Consider the following 21,327-nt stretch of genomic DNA (forward strand, 5'->3'; position numbering starts at 1 on the left):
TTCCACGTGACCGTTTAGTCATGGTAATTAGGCTTCTCCAAGCTCTGATTGTGCTGCTGGTCGTTAGTAGACTACCAAACTTGCTAACTGTCTGGTACTCAGCAATCTATTGTTCCTGTAATCACTCTGACATCAATGCAAATGTATTCGAAAATCGAATCAAACACTTTGTGAGAGCCCGTGAGAGCCCATGAGCTCATGTTGTGCAACTTTTCTATAGGCTATGCAATTGCGCTAGAAAACAGTGATGGCCTCTATTAAAAGGAGGTGGGTCCCATCAGCGTTCTATAGGCATGGCATACTATATGTATTTCTCAACTTTCCTAATATTAAGCACATAGTTTCTTTACAACCGGAGTATAGCCTACCTGGCTGGCATGAAAATGAACCACCGGAAAACCATCCTCCATTCGCTATTTAAGTGCATAGATGACATGTATTTTTTTCCCGCTACCCCTGTTTCGATACAGGTGCATGATAATGGTCCATTCCAAATCAAAACAAATTTCACACATATATTATTTAGTACATGTAAAAACAAGATTAAATCAAGAATAGTCTGATGGGTGACAATATTAGCCTATCACTTGTGAATTATATATTATGACTTGTGAATGATGCCTTTTTTTAAATTATAGTTGTATACCTCATGTAGCCTAGCCCATAGGCCTATACAGTGCATTCGGAAGATTTCAGACCCCTTGACTTTTTCAACATTTTGTTACATTAAAGCCTTATTCTAAAATGTCTGAAATAGTTTTTTTCCCTCGTCAAATCTACGCACAATACGCCACGATGACCAAGCAAAAACAGGTTTCTAGAAAATTTTGCAAACGTATTAAAAATAAAACATGGAAATATCACATTTTCATAAGTATTCAGAACCTTTACTCAGTACTTTGTTGAATCACCTTTGGCAGCGATTACAGACTTGAGTCTTATTGGGTATGACACGACAAACATGGCATACCTGTATTTGGGGAGTTTCTCCCATTCTTCTCTGCAGATCCTCTCAAGCTCTGTCAGTTTGGATGAAGAGTGCCGCTGCACAGCTATTTTCAGGTCTCTCCAGAGATGTTTGATCAGGTTCAAGTCTGGGCTCTAGCTGGGCCACTAAAGGACATTCAGAGACTTGTCCCATAGCCAGTCCTGCGTTGTCTTGGCTGTGTGCTTAGGGTTGTTGTCGTGTTGGAAGGTGAACCTTCGCCCCAGTCTGAGGTCCTGAGCACTCTGGAGTAAGTTTTCATCAATGATCTCTCTGTACTTTGCTCCGTTAATCTATCCCTTGGTCCTGACTAGTCTCCCACTCCTTGCCACTAAAAAATATCACCACAGATTGATGCTGCCAACACCATGCTTCACCGTAGGGATGGTGCCAGGTTTCCTCCAGATGTGATGCTTGGTTTCATCAGACCAGAGAATCTTGTTTCTCATGGTCTGAGAGTCTTTATGGGCCTTTTGGCAAACTCCAAGCGGGCTGTCATGTGTCTTTTACTGAAAAGTGGCTTCCACCTGGCCAGTCCTGATCGGTGGTGTGCTGCAGAGATGGTTGTCCTTCTGGAAGGATCTCCCATCTCCACAGAGGAACTCTGGAGCTCTGTCAGAGTGGCCATTGGGTTCTTGGTCACCTCCTTGACCCAGGCCGTTCTCCCCCGATTGCTCGGTTTGGACAGACGGACAGCTCTAGGAAGAGTCTTTGTGTTTCCAAACTTCTTCCATTTAAGAATGATGGAGGCCACTGTGTTCTTGGGGCTCTTCAACGCTGCAGAAATGTTTTGGTACACTTCCCCAGATCTGTGCCTTGACACAATCATGTCTTTGTGTTCTACAGACAATTCCTTCGATCTCATGGTTTGGTTTTTACTATTACATGAACTGTCAACTGTAGGACCTTAAATAGACAGGTGTGTGTCTTTCCAAATCAAGTCCAAATAAATGAATTTATCTCAGGTGGACTCCAATCACGTTGTAGAAACAACTCAAGCATGATCAATGGAAACAGGTTGCACCTGAGCTCAATTTTGTGTCACAGCAAAGGGTCTGGATATTTATGTAAAGAAGGTATTTCTGTTTTTTTATTTTTAATACATTTGCTAAATGCTTTGTTATTATGAGGTATTATTTTATGTAGATTGATGAGATTTATTTTAATATATAATCCAATTTAGAATAAGGCTGTAACGAAACAATATGTGGAAAAAGTCAAGGGGTCTGAATACTTTCTGAAAGCACGGTATGTTTTGAAGGTTTGTATCACAACTAAAATTGCCAAATAACTACTTAAAATTAAGCACATTAATCCGCTTTACAACTGGCATACATAAGCAGCGCGTGAGTTTCATGTTTGGGGAAGATCATTTTCACCATAAAAATGCACCTTCACAATAAAAGCATTACATGTATAATTGAATTTGTGATTATGATAATGGTGTTTTCTGCTAATGGAACATTTGCACTTATAGCCTACTGCCATGTGCTCATTAATGAGCTTATAATGTGAGGAAATAGTTTATCAACATTTTAAGCTAAATGTTCTGATCTGTTGCAGAGTAAATTGAGTAAAACGTTTTATGCTAGTGGTTGTATTATGGATATTTTGCATCCCACAACTGTCCCAGACTATGTTTGGAATTTTCATTTCTCACACAGAATAGAATAGGTAAACTACTATGGGGGATAGTAGATTGATATAGGCTAGTGGTTTTGCTGTTCGTTAGGCTTACTCATCTTGTGAGCTGACGAAAAGTAAATGTGGACAGTTCTTCCAATATCTTCAATATGCACCTCGTAAATTGATAAGGACGCGCACAGTTGCGTCCTGATGTGTCTGTCTTCACTTGTAGCCTGTGAGAAAGACCCGATCACATGATGGAGAGTTAGGAGCGCGGGGCACTCAGAGAGAAGGGCACAATGCAGCACTCCGAGGCAAGGGCACAGCAGCCACCGGCTGCAAGAGGCATGGATTTTTATAGGGTGCATTATGGCCATAAAGGGGATGCCGCCATGAAATTTGAGGCATTACCATGTGCTAGTCAAATTGTGAATGGGAAACTAATGAAGTGTGTACAGCCTGCGCAAAAAAAAACTAAGCAGAGCTCATGCCTTTCAAGCGATTTTTTCCAATCATCATTAGAATCACATCATGCAACCTTACAATGTATTAAAAATCAAAAGACATAGCCCAACATTTGTAGATCAACTAAGTTACATTAATAACTCTAAATTAAGCATATAGGAGTACCTATTTCTTTATTAACCGCTGAACACAGAATAGCCGCATGTGTGCATAAATATTCATATTTTATTCAGCATTGTTCAATTGTATTCTTCATACTATAAAATCATATAAAAAAATGCCACGGAATTCAAAGCAAATCTTGTCTGCTAAATGAACTAGTCCAGCCAACAACCAGTTGGCATAGCCAGACCAGGACCTAACATAAGGACAACTCGGAGTGATGAATCTGGGTTTGGCAGATTCCAGGAAAACACTACTTGCCCCAATGCATAGTGCCAACTGAAATGTTTGGTGGAAGAGGAATAATGGTCTGGCGCTGTTTTTTGTGGTTTGGGCTAGGCCCCTGAGATCCAGTGAAGGGAAATCTTTATTTTTTATTTTATTTTATTTCACCTTTATTTAACCAGGTAGGCTAGTTGAGAACAAGTTCTCATTTACAACAGTGACCTGGCCAAGATAAAGCAAAGCAGTTTGACACATACAAAAACACAGAGTTACACGGAATAAACAAACATACAATCAATAATGCAGTAGAAATAGTCTATATAATGCTACTGCATATAATGCAATTCAGGTAGCCTAGTGGTTAGCGTGCTTGGCCAATACCTAAAAGGTTGCTAGTTCAAACTAGTTAAAATTCTGTTGTTCTGCCCCTGAACAAGGTCGTTAACCCACCCTCCTGGATGAGGGCAAGGTTCTTTGCAGTCTGGCGAAGTACACTTCCAAGAAAGGGCTTTGGGATGGAGATGCAATATGGCAGTCGTGCCAACATATCTCATCAGCCACCTGGTGGAAGGGACCTTGTGGATCTGAGGTTCTTTCCCCTGTTGCCTCCATAATCCTCCAAATCTAACCAACATCAGCCACCTCAGAGTGCAACTGGCCCTTGTTTGGGAACACACACACCAAAGCACGCAACAGGCTGACCATTACAAGGGTTGAAAAATTGGTGGCCATCCGGGCAAATTTGAGGCTTTTTGAGCCTGACAACGAGCCATCCTCAACAAGGTTGGAAAGTGACAGTGAAGATCAGGCATCAGAGTCTGATGGTCCAGTGAGAAGACATGGAAGCCTAAGAGGAAGACAACCAAAGCTTTAGTTTCTAGACTTTCATTTTACAGATGTATGTTGAAAATGTTTTTGGGAGATGCGATGGATCACTGGGGATCATTCAATATTCCCTTTCTTTTTTTTGTTCAGTGAAATCATCCCATGTCAACTCATTTTAGTTACGAATTTTACTTTAATTAAATGTTTGTTTTTTAATTTCTATTGGGAGGATTTAATCATTTGCAATTATGTATACTTATGAAAAGGTAAAATATTTATGTTTCTGTCTCCATATATGGTAAATATATCCAATGCAAAAAACATCTACATTTATATGGTATTAATATTAATTTGCATATATTTCCGTTAATTCCCATATATTACTGTTAATTCCCACAAAATGTCCACCTCTGAATATTCCCCAAAATGTGCAGCCCTAGTTATGAGTAATAGGTTTTTGTCAGTGTCAAATCTTCATTTGCATAAAGGTAATTGGGCTCTAGCTGCTCACTCTCTCAGGTACAGATGAAAGACGTTCAGTCAACTTTTTGTTCTTCTGAGGTAAAATTAGCTAGCTAACTGCCTAGTTTCCCAAAAATTGAAAATCTACCACCTCTAATTTCACCAGACTGTTGCTCACGGACAGAAGAAATGGACTTCAAACATCAATAGCCAGGTAAGTTAATGTTAGCTAGCTAACTAGATGTTGAATGTGAGTGGTGTAACGTTAGCTACCTAACAACTTTACTGAGTGAGTTTGTCTAGCTAGTGCTAGCTATATCTGCCTGCCCTCGACATTAAACTGAAATCAAGATAGCTAGTTGTTCATGTTAAAGTTGTGGAAGCTATAAAACATCAACCACCTAGTTAGCTTGCTATAGTGCTGTCTGTATGAAGAACCAATTTATCAGCTAGTATGCTAGTAGTTAAAACTGCACCCCCTATCAATGCACAATTGTCATCAAAGGTCAGTCTCTGAGTCTCTGAGAGTTGGCACAACACTTTAGGGGTTATTACAGTGGTTCCTCCTTTAAACGCTGCAGTGTACTGCGGCGCATCTTGCATGGTGCCGAATAATTGTATGGCACGTTATTTAAGTGTGAACCACTGGTACCATTAATGCTAGTTAGCGCTAGTTTGACCACCAGAGGGCATCTTTGAGAAGCATTTGATAGCCTTCAATAATGGCTGTAGTAGAGAATGCGGGCACGCAGGAGACCGGCTTTAAATTCCCCGACAGGGAGGAAGGAGTAGGCTGTTCTTGTGAATAAGAATTTATTCTTAACTGATTCCATATGTGTTATTTAAAAGTTGTGATGTCTTCACTATTATTCTACAATGTGGAAAAGAAGTAAAAAATAAAGAAAAACTGGTACTTGCTTAATTCATTTGATTAATATTATGGTGTTTCTATGCCAAGGAAAATGAAAAATCCTCTTTGTTTCCGTTAGGATGGAACGGAAAATATGGCGCTGTACAACATGACGGTCAGGAGTACAGTACTGGGCTATTTAGATAAAGAATCCTGTGTCCTGCGGGCATGTGGGAGACCGGGGTTCAATTCCCAGACGGGGAGGAAGGAGTAGGATATCCTTGTAATTAAGAATTGGTTCTTAACTGACTTCCCTAGTTAAATAAAGGTTCAATAAAATAAAACATTCTAGATGGTTCTGTGCTTCCAACTTTGAGGCAACAGTTTGGGGAAGGCTGTTTCAGCATGACAATGCCCCCGTGCACAAAGTGAGGTCCATACAGAAATGGTTTATTGAGATCGGTGTGGAAGACCTTGACTGGCCTGCACAGAGCCCCGACCTCAACCCCATCAAACTACTTTGGATGAATTGGAAAGCCGACTGTGAGCCAGGCTAATCGCCAAACATCAGTGCCAGATCTCACTAATGCTATTGCTGCTGAATGGTAGCAAGGCACGCAGAAATGTTCCAACATCTAGTGAAAAGCCTTTCCAGAAGAGTGGAGGCTGTTATAGCAGCAAAGGGAGTACCAACTCCATATTAGTGTCCATGATTTTGGAATGAGATGTTCAACGAGCAGGTGTCCATATACTTTTGGTCATGTAGTGTATTCCCAGATTTTCATTCAACACATGCATCACAAAAGATGCAGCAATTTTTGCAAGACAAAAGAGTAAGCTAGGTGCGCTTCAATTAGCTCATTTGGTGCAGTGTGAGCAGGGGTGTAGTGCAGTGGAGGCTCCTCAGAGGAAGGGGAGGACCATCCTCCTCAGTAATTATTTTATTTTAAATTGTAAACCATTTAAAAAGTTATAATTAAAAATATATATATATACTAAATATATTCAAGTCACCAAATAATTGATTAACAACAGACTGTTTTGCAATGAATGTCTACAGTAGCCTCAACAGCACTCTGTAGGGTAGCACCATGGTGTAACCAGAGGACAGCAAGCTTCCTTCTTCCTCTGGGTACATTGACTTCCATACAAAACCTAGGAGGCTCAAGTTCTCACACCCTTCCAAAGACTTGCACAGTAATTATGACAACAAAATTATGACAAAGGACGTCCTCCAACCTATCAGTGCTCTTGCAGCATGAACTGTCATGTTGTCCACCCAATCAAAGGATCAGAGAATGAATCTAGTACTGAACCCATAAGCTACGGCTGGCTATTCAGCACTGCAGTGCATAAATTGTGAGAAATTGAGTCAACGAGAGAGAACGACAATGTTGAACAGTTTTGAACAAATTATTTCATTCCAAAATGAAGAAGCCAGAGAGAGAAAGAGAGAGCCATATTTTGTCATTCTTTACACTCTCACTTTCACTTACTTAGCTAGCAAATGCAGCTAGCTAACTAGTTTAGCCTACTCAAACACCCGGCTCAAACAGAGGGATATTATGTTAGCTAGCTGGCTACCTATCCAACACAACACTGGAACTGTTCCATTTCAAGGTACATTGTTCTCTCGACCTGTGTGCACCTATGTTGTAAACTTGAACTCATTTGTAGCAACCTCATGATGGGTATAGGGAAAATTTGAGTATCATGTAGTAGCCTAAACCTATTGATGTTACATTGAACAGGGTGAATGGAATGTGAATGACAGTCATCCAATAGGTTGTAATAGGAATAAGGCCATGCTCATGAGAAAAAAAATCGTCCTCCCTCATTAAACGGCATCGACTTCGACACTCCGGTGCTCTCCAGCAGCACAACAGTGGCTCTGCCACTTCTAACAATGGTGCTCGGAGAGCACCGGAGTGTCGCTCTGCCACTTCTAACAATGGTGCTCGTAAAGTTAGATCAAAGCGGAATCAGTGTCTTGGAATATCTCATCAGTATTTTACATAACATAAACAAATATAATACAATAGTATAACGTTACTGTTACATCAAAAACAACACCTAATATCTCATGAGATTTTAGGATGGTTAACTGAATAGTCACTTTTTTTTCGCCTGTGGCCAAAACAACCACGCGCCACACTAGACTTATGTGCTTGGATTTGAACAAAAAAGGAAGGCTGTAGGCTCTGTAGGCTAAGCTATAGTTTAACGCCATCTGCTCTAATTTGTTTATGAAACATTAAATCAAGATGATGTAAATGCATATTCCCATGAAACTGATTGAGATCAAATGACTGGCATGCAGATGAAGTTAGTTTGGACGTTTCACCGGTAAAATGTGATAATAATTATTGTTCACGATTGACAGGGATGATGGCCTATTTTGAAATTAGGTTTGCTTAACTTGATGTTTGAGGGTATTAAAAATAGAAAATGTTATTGAAACAATATGTGTGGGCATAGGCAGAGGTTGCAATTGGAAGATGCATGTTATACATATACATAATGAGATGGGTATTTTAAATGTGGTCACCCTACATGGGGACCCGTGTCTAAAACCAGTAACCTTCCGCCTCACACTTCAGATTCCCTCAGTCAGCCCTGGGTTTCAACTGAAAATCTTATATTTACTCCAGTCTAGTGTATGCATGAAACTGTTTCTTTGTGTGTGCACGATGCTGTATCAGTAAAGGGGTGGGTGTGTTGGGGTGTGTGCCAGGGAAGTGATGATGCATTTCCTAAGGGCTATTACATTCCTTTCAGTCTATCTATGAATCGAGGACAGGTTACTATTTTCTGCATCTCACAGGACCAAAACTACATTCCCTTTTCTCTCTAGCTAAAATGGAACACACTGGGTTTGTTTCACAGGGTGAGTAACTCATTAAGCGTAATTCAGAGTCCACAGACGCAGGGACGTTTGAGACCACACAGCCCGACTGCGCACCTCCCCAATATTACCAACCAACGCGGCTCCATTTACGCCTCTATTCATTTGAATGTGTGGAGAAATTGCTTGAGCAGCGACGAGAATTCAGAAAGTATGTAAGCTAATGGTCCAATATTCTAGAACTATGCTGTGCTTAAGCATACACATTTTGTACTCTGATAGGGTTTTACAAGTAGGCCTAACGGATTTTGGTAAATGGACGTTTACAAATAAATTTGTTGAGGCACAGTCAAGTTAAAAAACAATGCTACAACCTTAATCATTATGTTGTACAACGAATTTAGGAATAATTGTTTTATTGCAAATGTGTCTTAAAAATGGTCAGAGATGTTTTATTTCTAAGTATAAGGAAACAAATTCTGTAAGTAGTTTTGTCATTTGAGTGAAGTATCCCTCTAGGACAGTGGTATTCAAAGTCGTGATTGCGACCCCTACTGGGGTTTCTGAGAACTGCAGTAGGGTTGCCAACCCCACCCCGAACCAAAAATTACAAATAAAAATACAATTTTATTGAGTAAATGTATTTATGTTGATAAGAAATTAAAATGCCATGAGTTGAAGGTTATTTGTTGATGTAGAAATGTACATTTAACGATTTTAAGGTTGTGTCATAAGATTTTTGGTGAGGTCATGAGAAAGTCTTGTGAAGAAATGGGGTCCCGAAAAATTCAGGCAAAAAAAAAAAAAGGGTCCCAGTTGAAAAAGTTTGTATACCACTGCTTTAGGACATCTTATAATAAGCAACCTTCAAATAAAGTGTTAACCAAAATCTAAATATCACACCTAATGAACTATCCTAACAGTTTCATAACATAATTCAACACCCTAATCTAAATTAGGAGTGGTTTTAGTCCTAAAAACAATTGTATCAGGATTCTGAACATCTTTTCTGATACACTAATGAGAGGGTCAAAGTGAACTTCTCAAAGCTAAGCAAACTTGCAAGGAAGTACCTGTGCATTACAGCAACAAACTCAATGATTGGGTTACAGCACATACAGTAATGTTGATGTCTCGCCGTTATCTATAAAATCCAGATAATGTAAAAATATTTTGTGGCAAACATGTTTGACAATTAGGTAGATGAGCTGAGATCATTATATATTCAAATGAATGTCTACAGCATGACAAAACATGACAGAAAATCTGAGTGAAGTTGCATGTTTGCTCTTTCAAGTGTTAAGGAACCAAGCTATTATTTGTCAGTTTACAAATAACAAATGTTCTCCATTCTCAATCAAGTTAAAGTGGTAAATGTTTCTTCTGTTTTTTTTTTTTTTTTTTTGTGGAGGGGAGTACTCAGACTGAGATTGATATGGACTTTGAGATGATTAATGGTATATTTTATGAACTAAACAAATTAGTTCTTACTGATCAAGGCCTTTTGATTTCCTTATTGTGCTATGAATGAAAGTTTTTTTTTTATAACATAAGCCTTAAGACTGCATTTACACAGGCAGCCAAATTCTGATATGTTGCCCAATTTTGGCAAAAGATCTGATCTGATTGGTCAAGAGACCAATTAGTGAGATTTTTTTTCTTCTTTAAATTGTCTCAAACATATATTAATGGTCCTTGTGAGTATGGTTAACCACTGACTACATCACAGTATTAGGAAGAGCCTTAAAATGATTTATACAAGGTCTGTTAATTATGCCTAGGGTGATTAACCAATTAGTCCAGTGACAATAAGATCTCAATATATTTACAACAGGAAATTAATACAAATCAGATACACAGTTCCGATTAACAGTCCAACATTGTGACTACTAAATTCCAAAGCTATAACACAAACCTGTATCAGCTTGATCCTATGTATATCCATATTTAAGAAATATGAAATTATTTCATTTGTTTGGGCTATGCAAAACACGAACTTAAATGACCCTCAGCTTATTGGTGTAATACTATGACCCCGTGCTCCAAATATTCTCACCTCAATTCCACGACTTTTCACCGTTGGGCTATTTTGAAATCTAAAAATACACTATGTGTTCAGTGCAGTGCAGTGGCTGGCGTAGGCTTTAGTAAAATACTCAGGCCAACAGCTCCCCCATACAAATGAGAAGTGCACTATCGAAAGAGTCAGGTTGTGCATTGACAAAAAAACACATTTCGTATCAATAATTTAATAATGACCGGCTTATACACACTATTAGAACATCAAGTACATTTAATGCTGTATAATCATCTCGGAGTATTTCAGGACCAACTAGTCACGCATTCAGTGTTTCCATCAACTGAAATAGTTAAGAAGACATATCATTTAAAAAAAAATACTGTAACAATTCAGCTACAGTGCATACACGCACAACATTTGGCCATCACTATCAACAGCAAATCAAATAGTCCAGTTGACAAAAGCAACACGATGATTGTATACCTTACGAAATGATACAGAGAGAAACAATCTCGCAACCTGCACTGTACCACTTACTCATTCTCTGTGGGTTATGAGGCAACGAGAGGGAGCGTGATTGTAAGAGCTGTTAAATATCTGGGTATCTTACCTTGCGAAGAGACATAGGACATGGTCCAAAGACATCGGAGTCACCGAGAGCAAGCTCCCAGCACGTCCAATCTCGTCAGTATATAAATTCCATTATTAGACAGCTACATAATGATCCCGCAAAGCCTAGGAACCGTTAACTGACAAAATACAACAGCAATGTATTAAAATGACTCAGTCCATCTCCTTTGGAAACCATTTCCGACGATAGAGTAAAGGACATAAACATCAATGCATGTAAATTGTAGTCTACATGGAAATAGGGTATGTCACACGAGCCGAAGTGAGTGGGAGAGAGAAGCAAGAAGAGGTGGAGCGTTTGAGCGGTTGCGTGTGCAATGCATTAGGCTACCAAGTGCACGTTATAGGTTATCTTAATCGTTCTCTACCTAATTATCATCAGAACAAAGTCTATTCCCATTGAATTTAGTCCCATTGAATTCAACTATTTTCAGCGTTCTCGTAGAAGCACGCTCATACGCTTGGCACACACACGCACTTTCAAAATAGTGCCCGAGAGCTTGGTGGTAGTGTCAATGTGTAATACTAAACACTTTTATATTTTCGCGTCTCTTTTCTCTCAGTTCCTATTAAAGCGGCAATCAGCGGTTACAATAACAGTAGCAAAGCGGAGTGTCTCCCCGTTTCGGTAAAAAGCTGAGGGACAGGGCTGGAGAAGTGGATGTAACATACATGCTATCACAATTATAGTTTAAAACATGTTTTGAGTCTATATTGTGTTTGTTTATATTTACTTTGTTTACAAACATTTGAGTAAAACAAGCTCATATTTTGGGTTTTGATGGGGTATGACAGTGGAACTAAGCTCATGGTGGATTTAAATAAATTATATTCTTCACTAATCAATGGGTACATATCATTCATTTCTAAGTAAATGTACGTAGCAACTGCAGATTGTCCCTTTAAGCATGAAGGTAATTTATGTAATTAAATGCCTACTTCATTAATTTAAACGTTTAAATTATTTAAATAGCAACCACCAGTGAAAGTAGATTGCATGATTCCGGGGAGGGGTTAGAGGCTACTCAAACTCCCCTGTTTTTATGTTTTCCCCTCTCCTAATGTTGTGGTAGGCTACACATTTGTAGATATCCTACACTACAACTGTGGTATGTGAACTGTGCTGCACCATCCTCAAGTTGAATCGAGCTTGCCCACTTATTCTTCACAGCTCCAAAACACAAACGCACTATAGATCTAACACTGAATGGATGCTAGTTTAAAAGTAACATTATCATGTGATCAAGGAAGTCTGAAATGCAGCCATGGTTTGAAAAACTATGCGATCAAAGGAATCTTCAAACTCATAAAATACACACCCTCGTCCACTTACCCTCACCTTATGCCCTTGGGGGAATCCCCGCGGCAATATTGTCGGTGTCCGTAAGATTAGCCAAGTTAGGGAACACCCCCCTGAAATGTACAAAAATTAATGGGAACATATCGGCACTATACGAACGATATACACGGTGTCCAATACCACTCAATTGGGACGTCTTTTCATTCAAAGTTGATTGCAAATGCCATATGGCAAATGCCAAGTGTAACACTGCAAAAATCCAATAGATGGCGAGTGTGCTCCACTGTAATTGTTCATATTGCAAATGTAACACAGGTCAAGACCCAAGAGTAAAATTTAGAAAATTTGAAAAAAAAATCAAAAACTTATCACCCCCTTAAAAAAGTGCTTTCTGGACCGTTTTTCAAAATTCTTTAGATTGTTTAGTCAATTACACATGTATAAGAACTGTATGAATATACTTTTGTCAAATTTTATTATCATAATCTTTTTTTCCCTTGTCCATAAGGCCATTTTGTCCATTTGCAATATGATTTCATTGGAAGTCAAAAGTCGAAGTCAGAAGTCACTTTTTTTTTGTTGCCAAATGCCATAAGAAATGTCCAAATGCAATATGAAAGATTTGAAAGTGCCAAATCAGGATTTTATGTCCATTTGCCATGTACAATCAACTGTATTCGGTTAACAAACCCAAAAGTCTGTGAACCATGTCCAACAGGCATTTATACTGCCAAAATGATAGATAGCACTATGTTAAGCCATGCATCAACCTGGATGGTCTATTTGTCATGTATGATGAGGGAGAAGTGGGACTGTGTTTTTTAACAATAAAAAAAAAACAACTCCAAAATGACAAGGGATGGGCACGGGTGGGGGGTGCTCCCTACCAACCGTTGACCCCTTGTTACCCGGTAAAGGCATTCAAAACCATTTTAAAAATTGACTGGCCTGATGAACTCGTGGATGGCCAGGCAGTGATAGTGGTTCCTCTCCATCGCTCGTTGTGTGGATTTCATCATGTCCATTTGGTGATGTTTTTTCACATTGCAAATGCACTGTTTATTTGCAATATGTTTCAATGGGCATTTACCATGACAAATTTGTCATGCTCAAAAATACTGCAGAAATGCAAAATTGACTGGCCCGATGAACCAGAAACACTGCCCGGCCATCCCGAGTTCCTCTCCATGCCTTCTGTTCAAACCATAACAAAAACATAAAACACATAGTTATGTTCTAGCAGCGGATCCAGTTCTGACATAATGTGTAGGCCTATCTGAGGCTACCCCGAATCCCGAGTTTCAACTCGATAGATCATTTGGAGCCCGAGTAGCGACCTTAATTGGTGTTGCTACGGGGTCCTTGAATGAGCTATCGGACAGAAACGTTAGGGTCTCTGCGACTCTGGGACATTTCTAAATGTCGTAATTTTCGTGATGTCAAAATTAATTGAAGATATTGCAAATGTACGAGGCTGTTTCTCGGTTCGAGAACCTTCTAGAGCCACATAACTCACCATCGACCTGAGCTCTAGAACAGGTTTCTAAAGTTTCAGAACTCTCGGTCTGACGGTTCTTTAATAGTTAGAACAAAGCTAACTGTTGCATGATCTGTCTGTCTCTACGCACCACACTGTGTGTGTGTGTGTGTGTGTGAGTTTTTCTTGGAAATTTTATGGGAGACATGACTGATTTACAGTTCATGAGGGTTGCCTAATCGCACATATGAAGTTTTGGAAAGATCTGACTTTTTTAACCCTTCGAAACAGCCCCATATGACACCAATTTTGGCACTTCCGGTTGGCACAGGAAGCTATAACTAAACACATATCCTCCTTGGGGTAGGCACTTATATAATTTTGAGTTTTAAGTCTTTATGTTAAGAACTGACTTATTTACGGAGGGTTTAGCGAGTGTGTGTTATTTCAGAAAATCACAGAAATCTCTGAGCTCCTAAACACACTTTAAAAAGATTCAAATGAACACGCTGCAACTGGATCTGTAACTTAAAAAAATATTTTTTTGAACATCACCAATTGTACATTGTACGATTTCTCTTAAATTACGATGGGTAAATAAATGTCTGGTTCTTTTTTTCCTGACACCGTAGGTTCATTTACTTTGACATGAAGCGGTAAAATTATTGCTCTATTTTTGTTTTGGACCTTTAATCCCAGAAAAATGGCCATAACTCAAAAACCAATGAGGCCTCGACGCCATCTTGTTCGGGGCCAAATGCCCAATTATGCCAAACCTATGCTCACCAAGTTTCGTCTTTCTAAGTCTTTTCCATTTAGGAGAAAAGGCTTTGTCGTGATTGAAGATGTTTTGTACATTTGCAATATGATTCCATTCGCCCTCTTGTGGGATTTACCGGGACAGCGGAAAAATGACCAAAATTAGAAAATGTCATAAAATGGAAACCGAATGTCCGAGAGACTTCGTTTGATGACTTCCCGGAAGATCCGGCTCCCGTGCACGGACCGCCGCCGTCCGCAAATTTTAGAAATGTTGGTGGACGTCTAGTAAGGGACCGTACAATTCCCACGTAAAATTTCCACCTGTACAACCCTAGCTATGAGTAATAGGTTTTGTCAGTGTCAAATCTTCATTTGCATAAAGGTCATTGGGCTCTAGCTGCTCATTCTCTCAGTTACAGAGGAAAGACGTTCACTCAACCTTTTGTTCTTCTGAGGTAAAATTAGCTAGCTAGTTAACAATGACTGCCTAGTCTCTCAACCATCTCTTATTACACCAGACTGCTGCTCACGGACAGAAGAAATGGACTTCAAAATCAATAGCCAAGTAAGTTAATGTTAGCTAGCTAACTAGGTGTTGAGTGTGAGTGGTGTAACGTTAGCTAATGTTACAGCTGTAAAGAAAGTAGCTAGATAACGTAAACTCACCCAAATCCGTACAAATGTGCGCAACCGCAACATTCAAACGAGGCTACGAAGAAAACTAATGGGACTGTAGCGACTGTGTTGCCTTCAAAATCAGGGGTATGAACTAGGTTTCTATTCAAGTGTTGATCGACATGGTAATGGCTCTATAGTTTTGGAGAAAAGTAGAAAAAACTGACCCTCCGTTATATTGTGACATGCCGTAACGTACAGCACGCATAAAGCAATTATTTCTGTTTTACAATCTCTCTCCACCAGGTGTAGCCCTTCTCTCATCCTTTAAAAACAAGAAATGGACAGTGACAGAGGTAAGGTGGGGATACCTAGTCATTTTTTACGTCATCACTGCATGCGATCATCATTCTCAAAGCCGCTGTTTACTTCTAAGATCACTTTAGCACCGGCCTAAAAAGGGGATGTATTTGAGATGGGAGTACCTAGAATTGACAATTGATATATACCATTGGATGAGATAATGTTTTGGTCCTAAGTGGTACCAAGAATGAGATAAGAACTTCGTTTAGGAGACCTTACTGAACAATAATTCATAGCTAATGCTATCAAGCTATGGGATACTCCTCTTTCAAGTAAAAGGTTATTTTTGTAATGTTCCTAAGATCTGTTATTCGTCATGTGTGTTGAGATGGGTGTGTCTTGGCTATAAATTATACTAAGAACTGTTTTGTAAGCACTCTCAGAGAATTCATTTATAGACACTGAATTGATCTGAGAGTCACAGGGTGAAGCTCATATATAATAAAATATGGACTTTATAATATACTCTGACTTGTGTGTGGTTTGCTCTCTCAATGTTTAGTAATACAGGAAATTACCACGACAAGCTATAAAACATCAACCACCTAGCTAGCTTGCTATAGTGATGTCTGTATGAATAACCAATTTATCAGCTAGTATGCTAGTAGTTAAAACTGCACCCCTATCAATGCACAATTGTCATCATAGGTCAGAGTCTCTGAGAGTTGGCACAACACTTTAGGGGTTATTACAATGGTTCCTCCTTTAAACGTTGCAGCGTACTGCGGCGCAGCTTGCACGGTGCCGAATAATTCTATGGAACGTTATTTAAGTGTGAACCACTGGTACCATTAATGCTATTTAGTGCTAGTTTGACCACCAGAGTGCATCTTTGAGAAGCATTTGATAGCCTTCAATAATGGCTGTACTAGAGAATGCGGGCATACAGGAGACCGGGTTTAAATTCTCTGACAGGGAGGAAGGAGTAGGCTGTCCTTGTGAATTTGTTCTTAACTGATTCCATATGTGTTCTTAAAAAGTTGTGATGTCTTCACTATTATTCTACAATGTGGAAAATAAGTAAAAATAAAGAAAAACTGGTACTTGCTTAGTTAATTTTATTAATATTATGGTGTTTCTATTCCAAGCAAAATGAAAAGCCCTCTGTGTTTCCGTTAGGATGGAATGGAAAATATGGCACTGTACAACGTGACGGTCGGGAGTACAGTCCTGGGCTATTTAGCGAAAGAATCCAGTGTCCTGCGGGCATGCGGGAGACCGGGGTTCAATTCCCTGATGGGGAGGAAGGAGTAGGATATCCTTGTAAATAAAAAATTGCCTAGTTAAATAAATGTTACACTAAGAGCATAACATTTCTAAACCTAATTTTCTAAATGGAGATTCAGTGAAAATAAAAATCAAATTGATTTATCTAGACCAGTCCCCATGATTGTCTCAGAGCTGCGCGAAACGGTGCTAAAATAGTTGTAGGCTATCACTTCAAATCCTATTGCTTCTAACTTCAATATGCTCATTAAGTAAATAAGACCTACTCTACTTTTAACAGCACTTGACTCAACACTAGTGAGACTCATAATGTAGGCCTACAGTAGGCAACATATCTAAACATATGATGTGACTCTCTGCCAAGAATTACATATAGAGGATTGGAGGATATTTCTGTAATTCAGGGATATTTATTCCCATAGTAATTCATTATGGATCCATAACTAAATAAACATTGGCATTTTGAAGGAGTATTTTTATCATTATTTTATTAATGAAAGCATAAAGATTCCATTATTAGTTACATTTTTACACTAACAGCTTAACATTTCTAAACCCTAATTTTCTAATTCTAATCTAACTAATACCCAAATGGAGATTCAGTGAAAATAAATATAAAATTGATTAATCTCATGGGTCTCCCAGTTGAGCAAGCACAGGTATTGAACCTGCATTTTAAGCAACACCAAAGACCGTTGTACCACTTAGGCTCTGTGCAATGTGAACGGTTGGGAGAGGCCTACAGTACTACAATAAGAGCAACTGCAGTTGTTGTGGCAGGGGCTGTCGTAGTGCCGGCTGCAGTTTTGGTGGTAGCAGCTGCAGTTGAAGTCGGAAGTTTACATACACTAAGGTTGGAGTCATTAAAACTTGTTTTTCAACCAATCCACACATTTCTTGTAAACAAACTATAGTTTTGGCAAGTCGGTTAGGACATCTACTTTGTGCATGACGCAAGTAATTTTTCCAACAATTGTTTACAGATTATTTCACTTATAATTCACTGTATCACAATTCCAGTGGGTCAGACATTTACATACACTATGCTGACTGTGCCTTTAAACAGTTCCAGAAAAGATGTCATGGCTTTAGAAGCTTCTGATAGGCTAATTGCCATAATTTGAGTCAATAGGAGGTGTACCTGTGGATGTATTTCAAGGCCTACATTCAAACTCAGTGCCTCTTTGCTTGACATCATGGAAAAATCAAAAGAAATCAGCCAAGACCTCAGAAATAAAACCGGGATCATCTTTGGGAGCAATTTCCAAATGCCTGAAAGTACAGATGAACCAACAATAGTACGCAAGTATAAACACCATTGGACCACGCAGCCACCATATCGCTCAGGAAGGAGACGCGTTCTGTCTCCTAGAGATGAACGTACTTTGGTGCGAAAAGTGCAAATCAATCCCAGATCAACAGCACAGGAACTTGTGAAGATGATGCAGGAAACGGGTAAAGGTATCTATATCCACAGTAAAACGAGTCCTATATTGACATAACCTGAAAGGAAGAAGCCACTGCTCCAAAACCGCCATAAAAAAGCCAGACTACGGTTTGCAACAGCACATGGGGACAAAGATCTAGTTTGTTTCCTCAGACCAGAGGACATTTCTCCAAAAAATACAAACTGTTTGGCCATAATGACCATCGTTATTTTTGGAGGAAAAAGGGAGAAGCTTGCAAGCCGAAGAACACCATCCCGACCTTGAAGCATGGGGGTGGCAGCATCATGTTCTAGGGTTCCTTTGCTGCAGGAGGGACTGGTGCACTTCACAAAATAGATGGCATCATGAGGTAGAATAATTATGTGGATATATTGAAGCAACATCTCAAGTCATCAGTCAGGAAGTTAGAGCTTGTTTGCAAATGGGTCTTCCAAATGAACAATGACCGCAAGCATACTTCCAAAGTTGTGGCAAAATGGCTTAAGGACAACAAAGTCAATGGATTGGAGTGGCCATCACAAAGCCCTGACCTCAATCCTATAGAAAATTTGTGGGCAGAACTGAAAAAGCGTGTGCGAGCAAGGAGGCCTACAAACCTGACTCAGTTACACCAGCTCTGTCAGGAGTAATGGGACAAAATTGGTGATAAAGTGGTGATAATGTGGTGATCCTAACTGCCCTAAGACAGGGAATTTTTACTAGGATTAAATATCAGGAACTGTGAAAAACTGAGTTTAATGTATTGGGTTAAGGTGAATGTAAACTTCTGACTTCAACTGTATTTTCGTAGAGGCAGATGCAGTTGTGGTAGCAGCTGAAGTTGTGATGGCTGGGGCTGTTGTAGTGGAGAATGCAGTTGTGGTGGCTGTGGCTGTTGTCGTTGTGATAGCTGCAATTGTTGTTGAAGCTACGGTTGTGGTGGCAGCAGCTGTCATAGTAGTGGCTGCAGTTGTGGTGGCGGGGTCTGTCGTAGGGGTGTCTGCTGTTGTGGTGGTAGCTGCCGTTGTTGTGGCAGCTGCTTTTGTGGTGGAAGCTGAGGTTGTGGTGGTAGCGGCTGTCGTAGTCGCGATTGCAGTTGTGGTGGCAGTGGCTGTCATTGTAGTTGCACCTGCAGTTGTGGTTGCAGAAGCTGCTTAAATCATACTTAAGTAACATATTTTAACCATTTTAAATGCATTTAATTTCAATTTTTTTTGTATTTTGTTAACATTTAAGTATATTAAATACAATTTTAAATGACCTAAATTGGGCTGCTTTTTGTACTTAAGTATATTCTTACTATGATATATAATGATCAAAACAAATATACTTTGAATACAACATAAGTACATTTTATGTATATTTCACATGAATTAGAAAAATGAATCACTAAAATGGTATTTTTATTAGAATTGCTGTGTTTTCTTTACAAAACAGTGTTTTCTTATACATATACATTTTTACTTATTAACCACATTAGCCATTGTATTTTGCAATGTGAAGGTTTTCTTGATTGATTTTAACATGCTATTTACCAAGCAGTTTTGGCTGGTGCTTCACAGTCCATCAAATGATTGAGAGCTGTTCACATTTAGCATTTCACACTTTAATTGTTCATATTATGGTATTCAATTAATATTTTAAATAAAATCTGTAATATGTAATTAAAAGTACAAAATTATTCTGTTTGAAAATGAACATCAAAACATTTGAATAAGCTAAATATGAGGAACAATATATTATAAATCAAAACTTTAGCTGAAGAAAAGGATGCTGGGGGAATGTGCACAAGCGTTTTAGAAAATATACTTGAAATATATTTTGTGGACGTTTAAGTTAAATATACTTTTTTGAAAGTATACTTAAGTATATTTTCTTGAGGTATGAAAAAGTATACTTTCAGGAAGTATGTTCCTCAGTTGTACAATAAGCAATCGTTCTCATTGTCAACTTTCTCATTGCTCTTCTGAACAGGAATTCAGAAAGACCTTCAAAACTTACTAATGGCACTGAAACTCCAGTGTCTTGGATTTATCCACATTTTGTTCTTATAAAGTGGGATTAAAATGTATATAATTGTACATTTTTGTCAACAATCTAACTAAAAAACTCTGTCAAAGTGGAAGATTTATATAAATGAATTAAAATATAGTCATTGCATAAGTATTAAGTTCGCTGAGTCCATACATGCTAGAAACACCATTGGCAGCAGTGAGACAGCAGAATTCCTCTCCCAGTAACTGTTGTAAAACAGACTGAAGCAGGTTTTCCTCTAGGATTTTGCCCGTGCTTCGCAGCATCCCGTTTCATTTTATCCAGAAAAAAGTATTTGCCAATGTCAAGCATACCCATACCATGATGCAGCCACCACCATGCTTGAAAAGGCGGCAGTTACTCAGTGATATGTTTGGAGCAAATCCAACACAACACAAGGCTTTGCATTTAGGCCAAATCAACAAACAAAAAATGCAGTATTACTTTATTGCCCTGTTGCATACAAAATGTATGTTTTGGAATATATTTATTCGTAAATTTGTATTATCATTTTCACTCTTTATTGTGGAGTCACTACAATGTTGTTGATCCATCCTGTTTTTTTTTTTTTACCTTCACAGCTATTAAACTGCTTCATAATCACCAATGCCCTCAGGGTAACATCCATGAGAAGTTTAATTCCTGTCCTGCAGCTCTGTTCAGAAGGACGACTGTATCTTTGATGTGTCTGGGTAGTTCAATACATAATACACAGCATAATTATTCACTTGACCATGCTTAAAGAGATATTCAATGTCTGATTTGATATATTGTTTGATATATTGTTACCGATTTACCAATCACTGCCCTTTTATGAGGCTTTCGAAAGGCTCCCTGGTCTTTGTAGTTGAATCTGTGCTTGAAATTCAATACTTGACTGATGGACCTTACAGATGTTATATTTATGGGGAACAGAGGAAGGGTCATGAAACATATTCTGTAATTTGTTAAGCCAAATTTTACTCCTGAACTAATTTAGGCTTGCCTAAGCAAAGATAGCTAAAATATAGTAATTGCATAAATATTC

At 38.8% G+C, this 21,327-nt stretch overlaps 1 protein-coding gene across 1 annotated transcript in view; it reads right to left on the bottom strand.

Annotated features, from left to right (window-relative positions):
• LOC110488218 (ras/Rap GTPase-activating protein SynGAP) overlaps positions 1 to 11,582 on the bottom strand; it is a 115,491-nt gene extending 103,909 nt beyond the window's left edge. The window contains exon 1 of the mRNA XM_021560338.3: positions 11,076 to 11,582. Coding sequence (XP_021416013.2) covers positions 11,076 to 11,097 — 22 coding nt within the window. The 5' untranslated portion in view covers positions 11,098 to 11,582. The remainder of the gene's footprint in view (positions 1 to 11,075) is intronic.
• Positions 11,583 to 21,327: the final 9,745 nt, after the last annotated feature.

Source organism: Oncorhynchus mykiss, chromosome 30, assembly GCF_057628025.1.
Source record: "Oncorhynchus mykiss isolate SJ-2025 chromosome 30, ASM5762802v1, whole genome shotgun sequence".
NCBI classification, from domain to species: domain Eukaryota; kingdom Metazoa; phylum Chordata; class Actinopteri; order Salmoniformes; family Salmonidae; genus Oncorhynchus; species Oncorhynchus mykiss.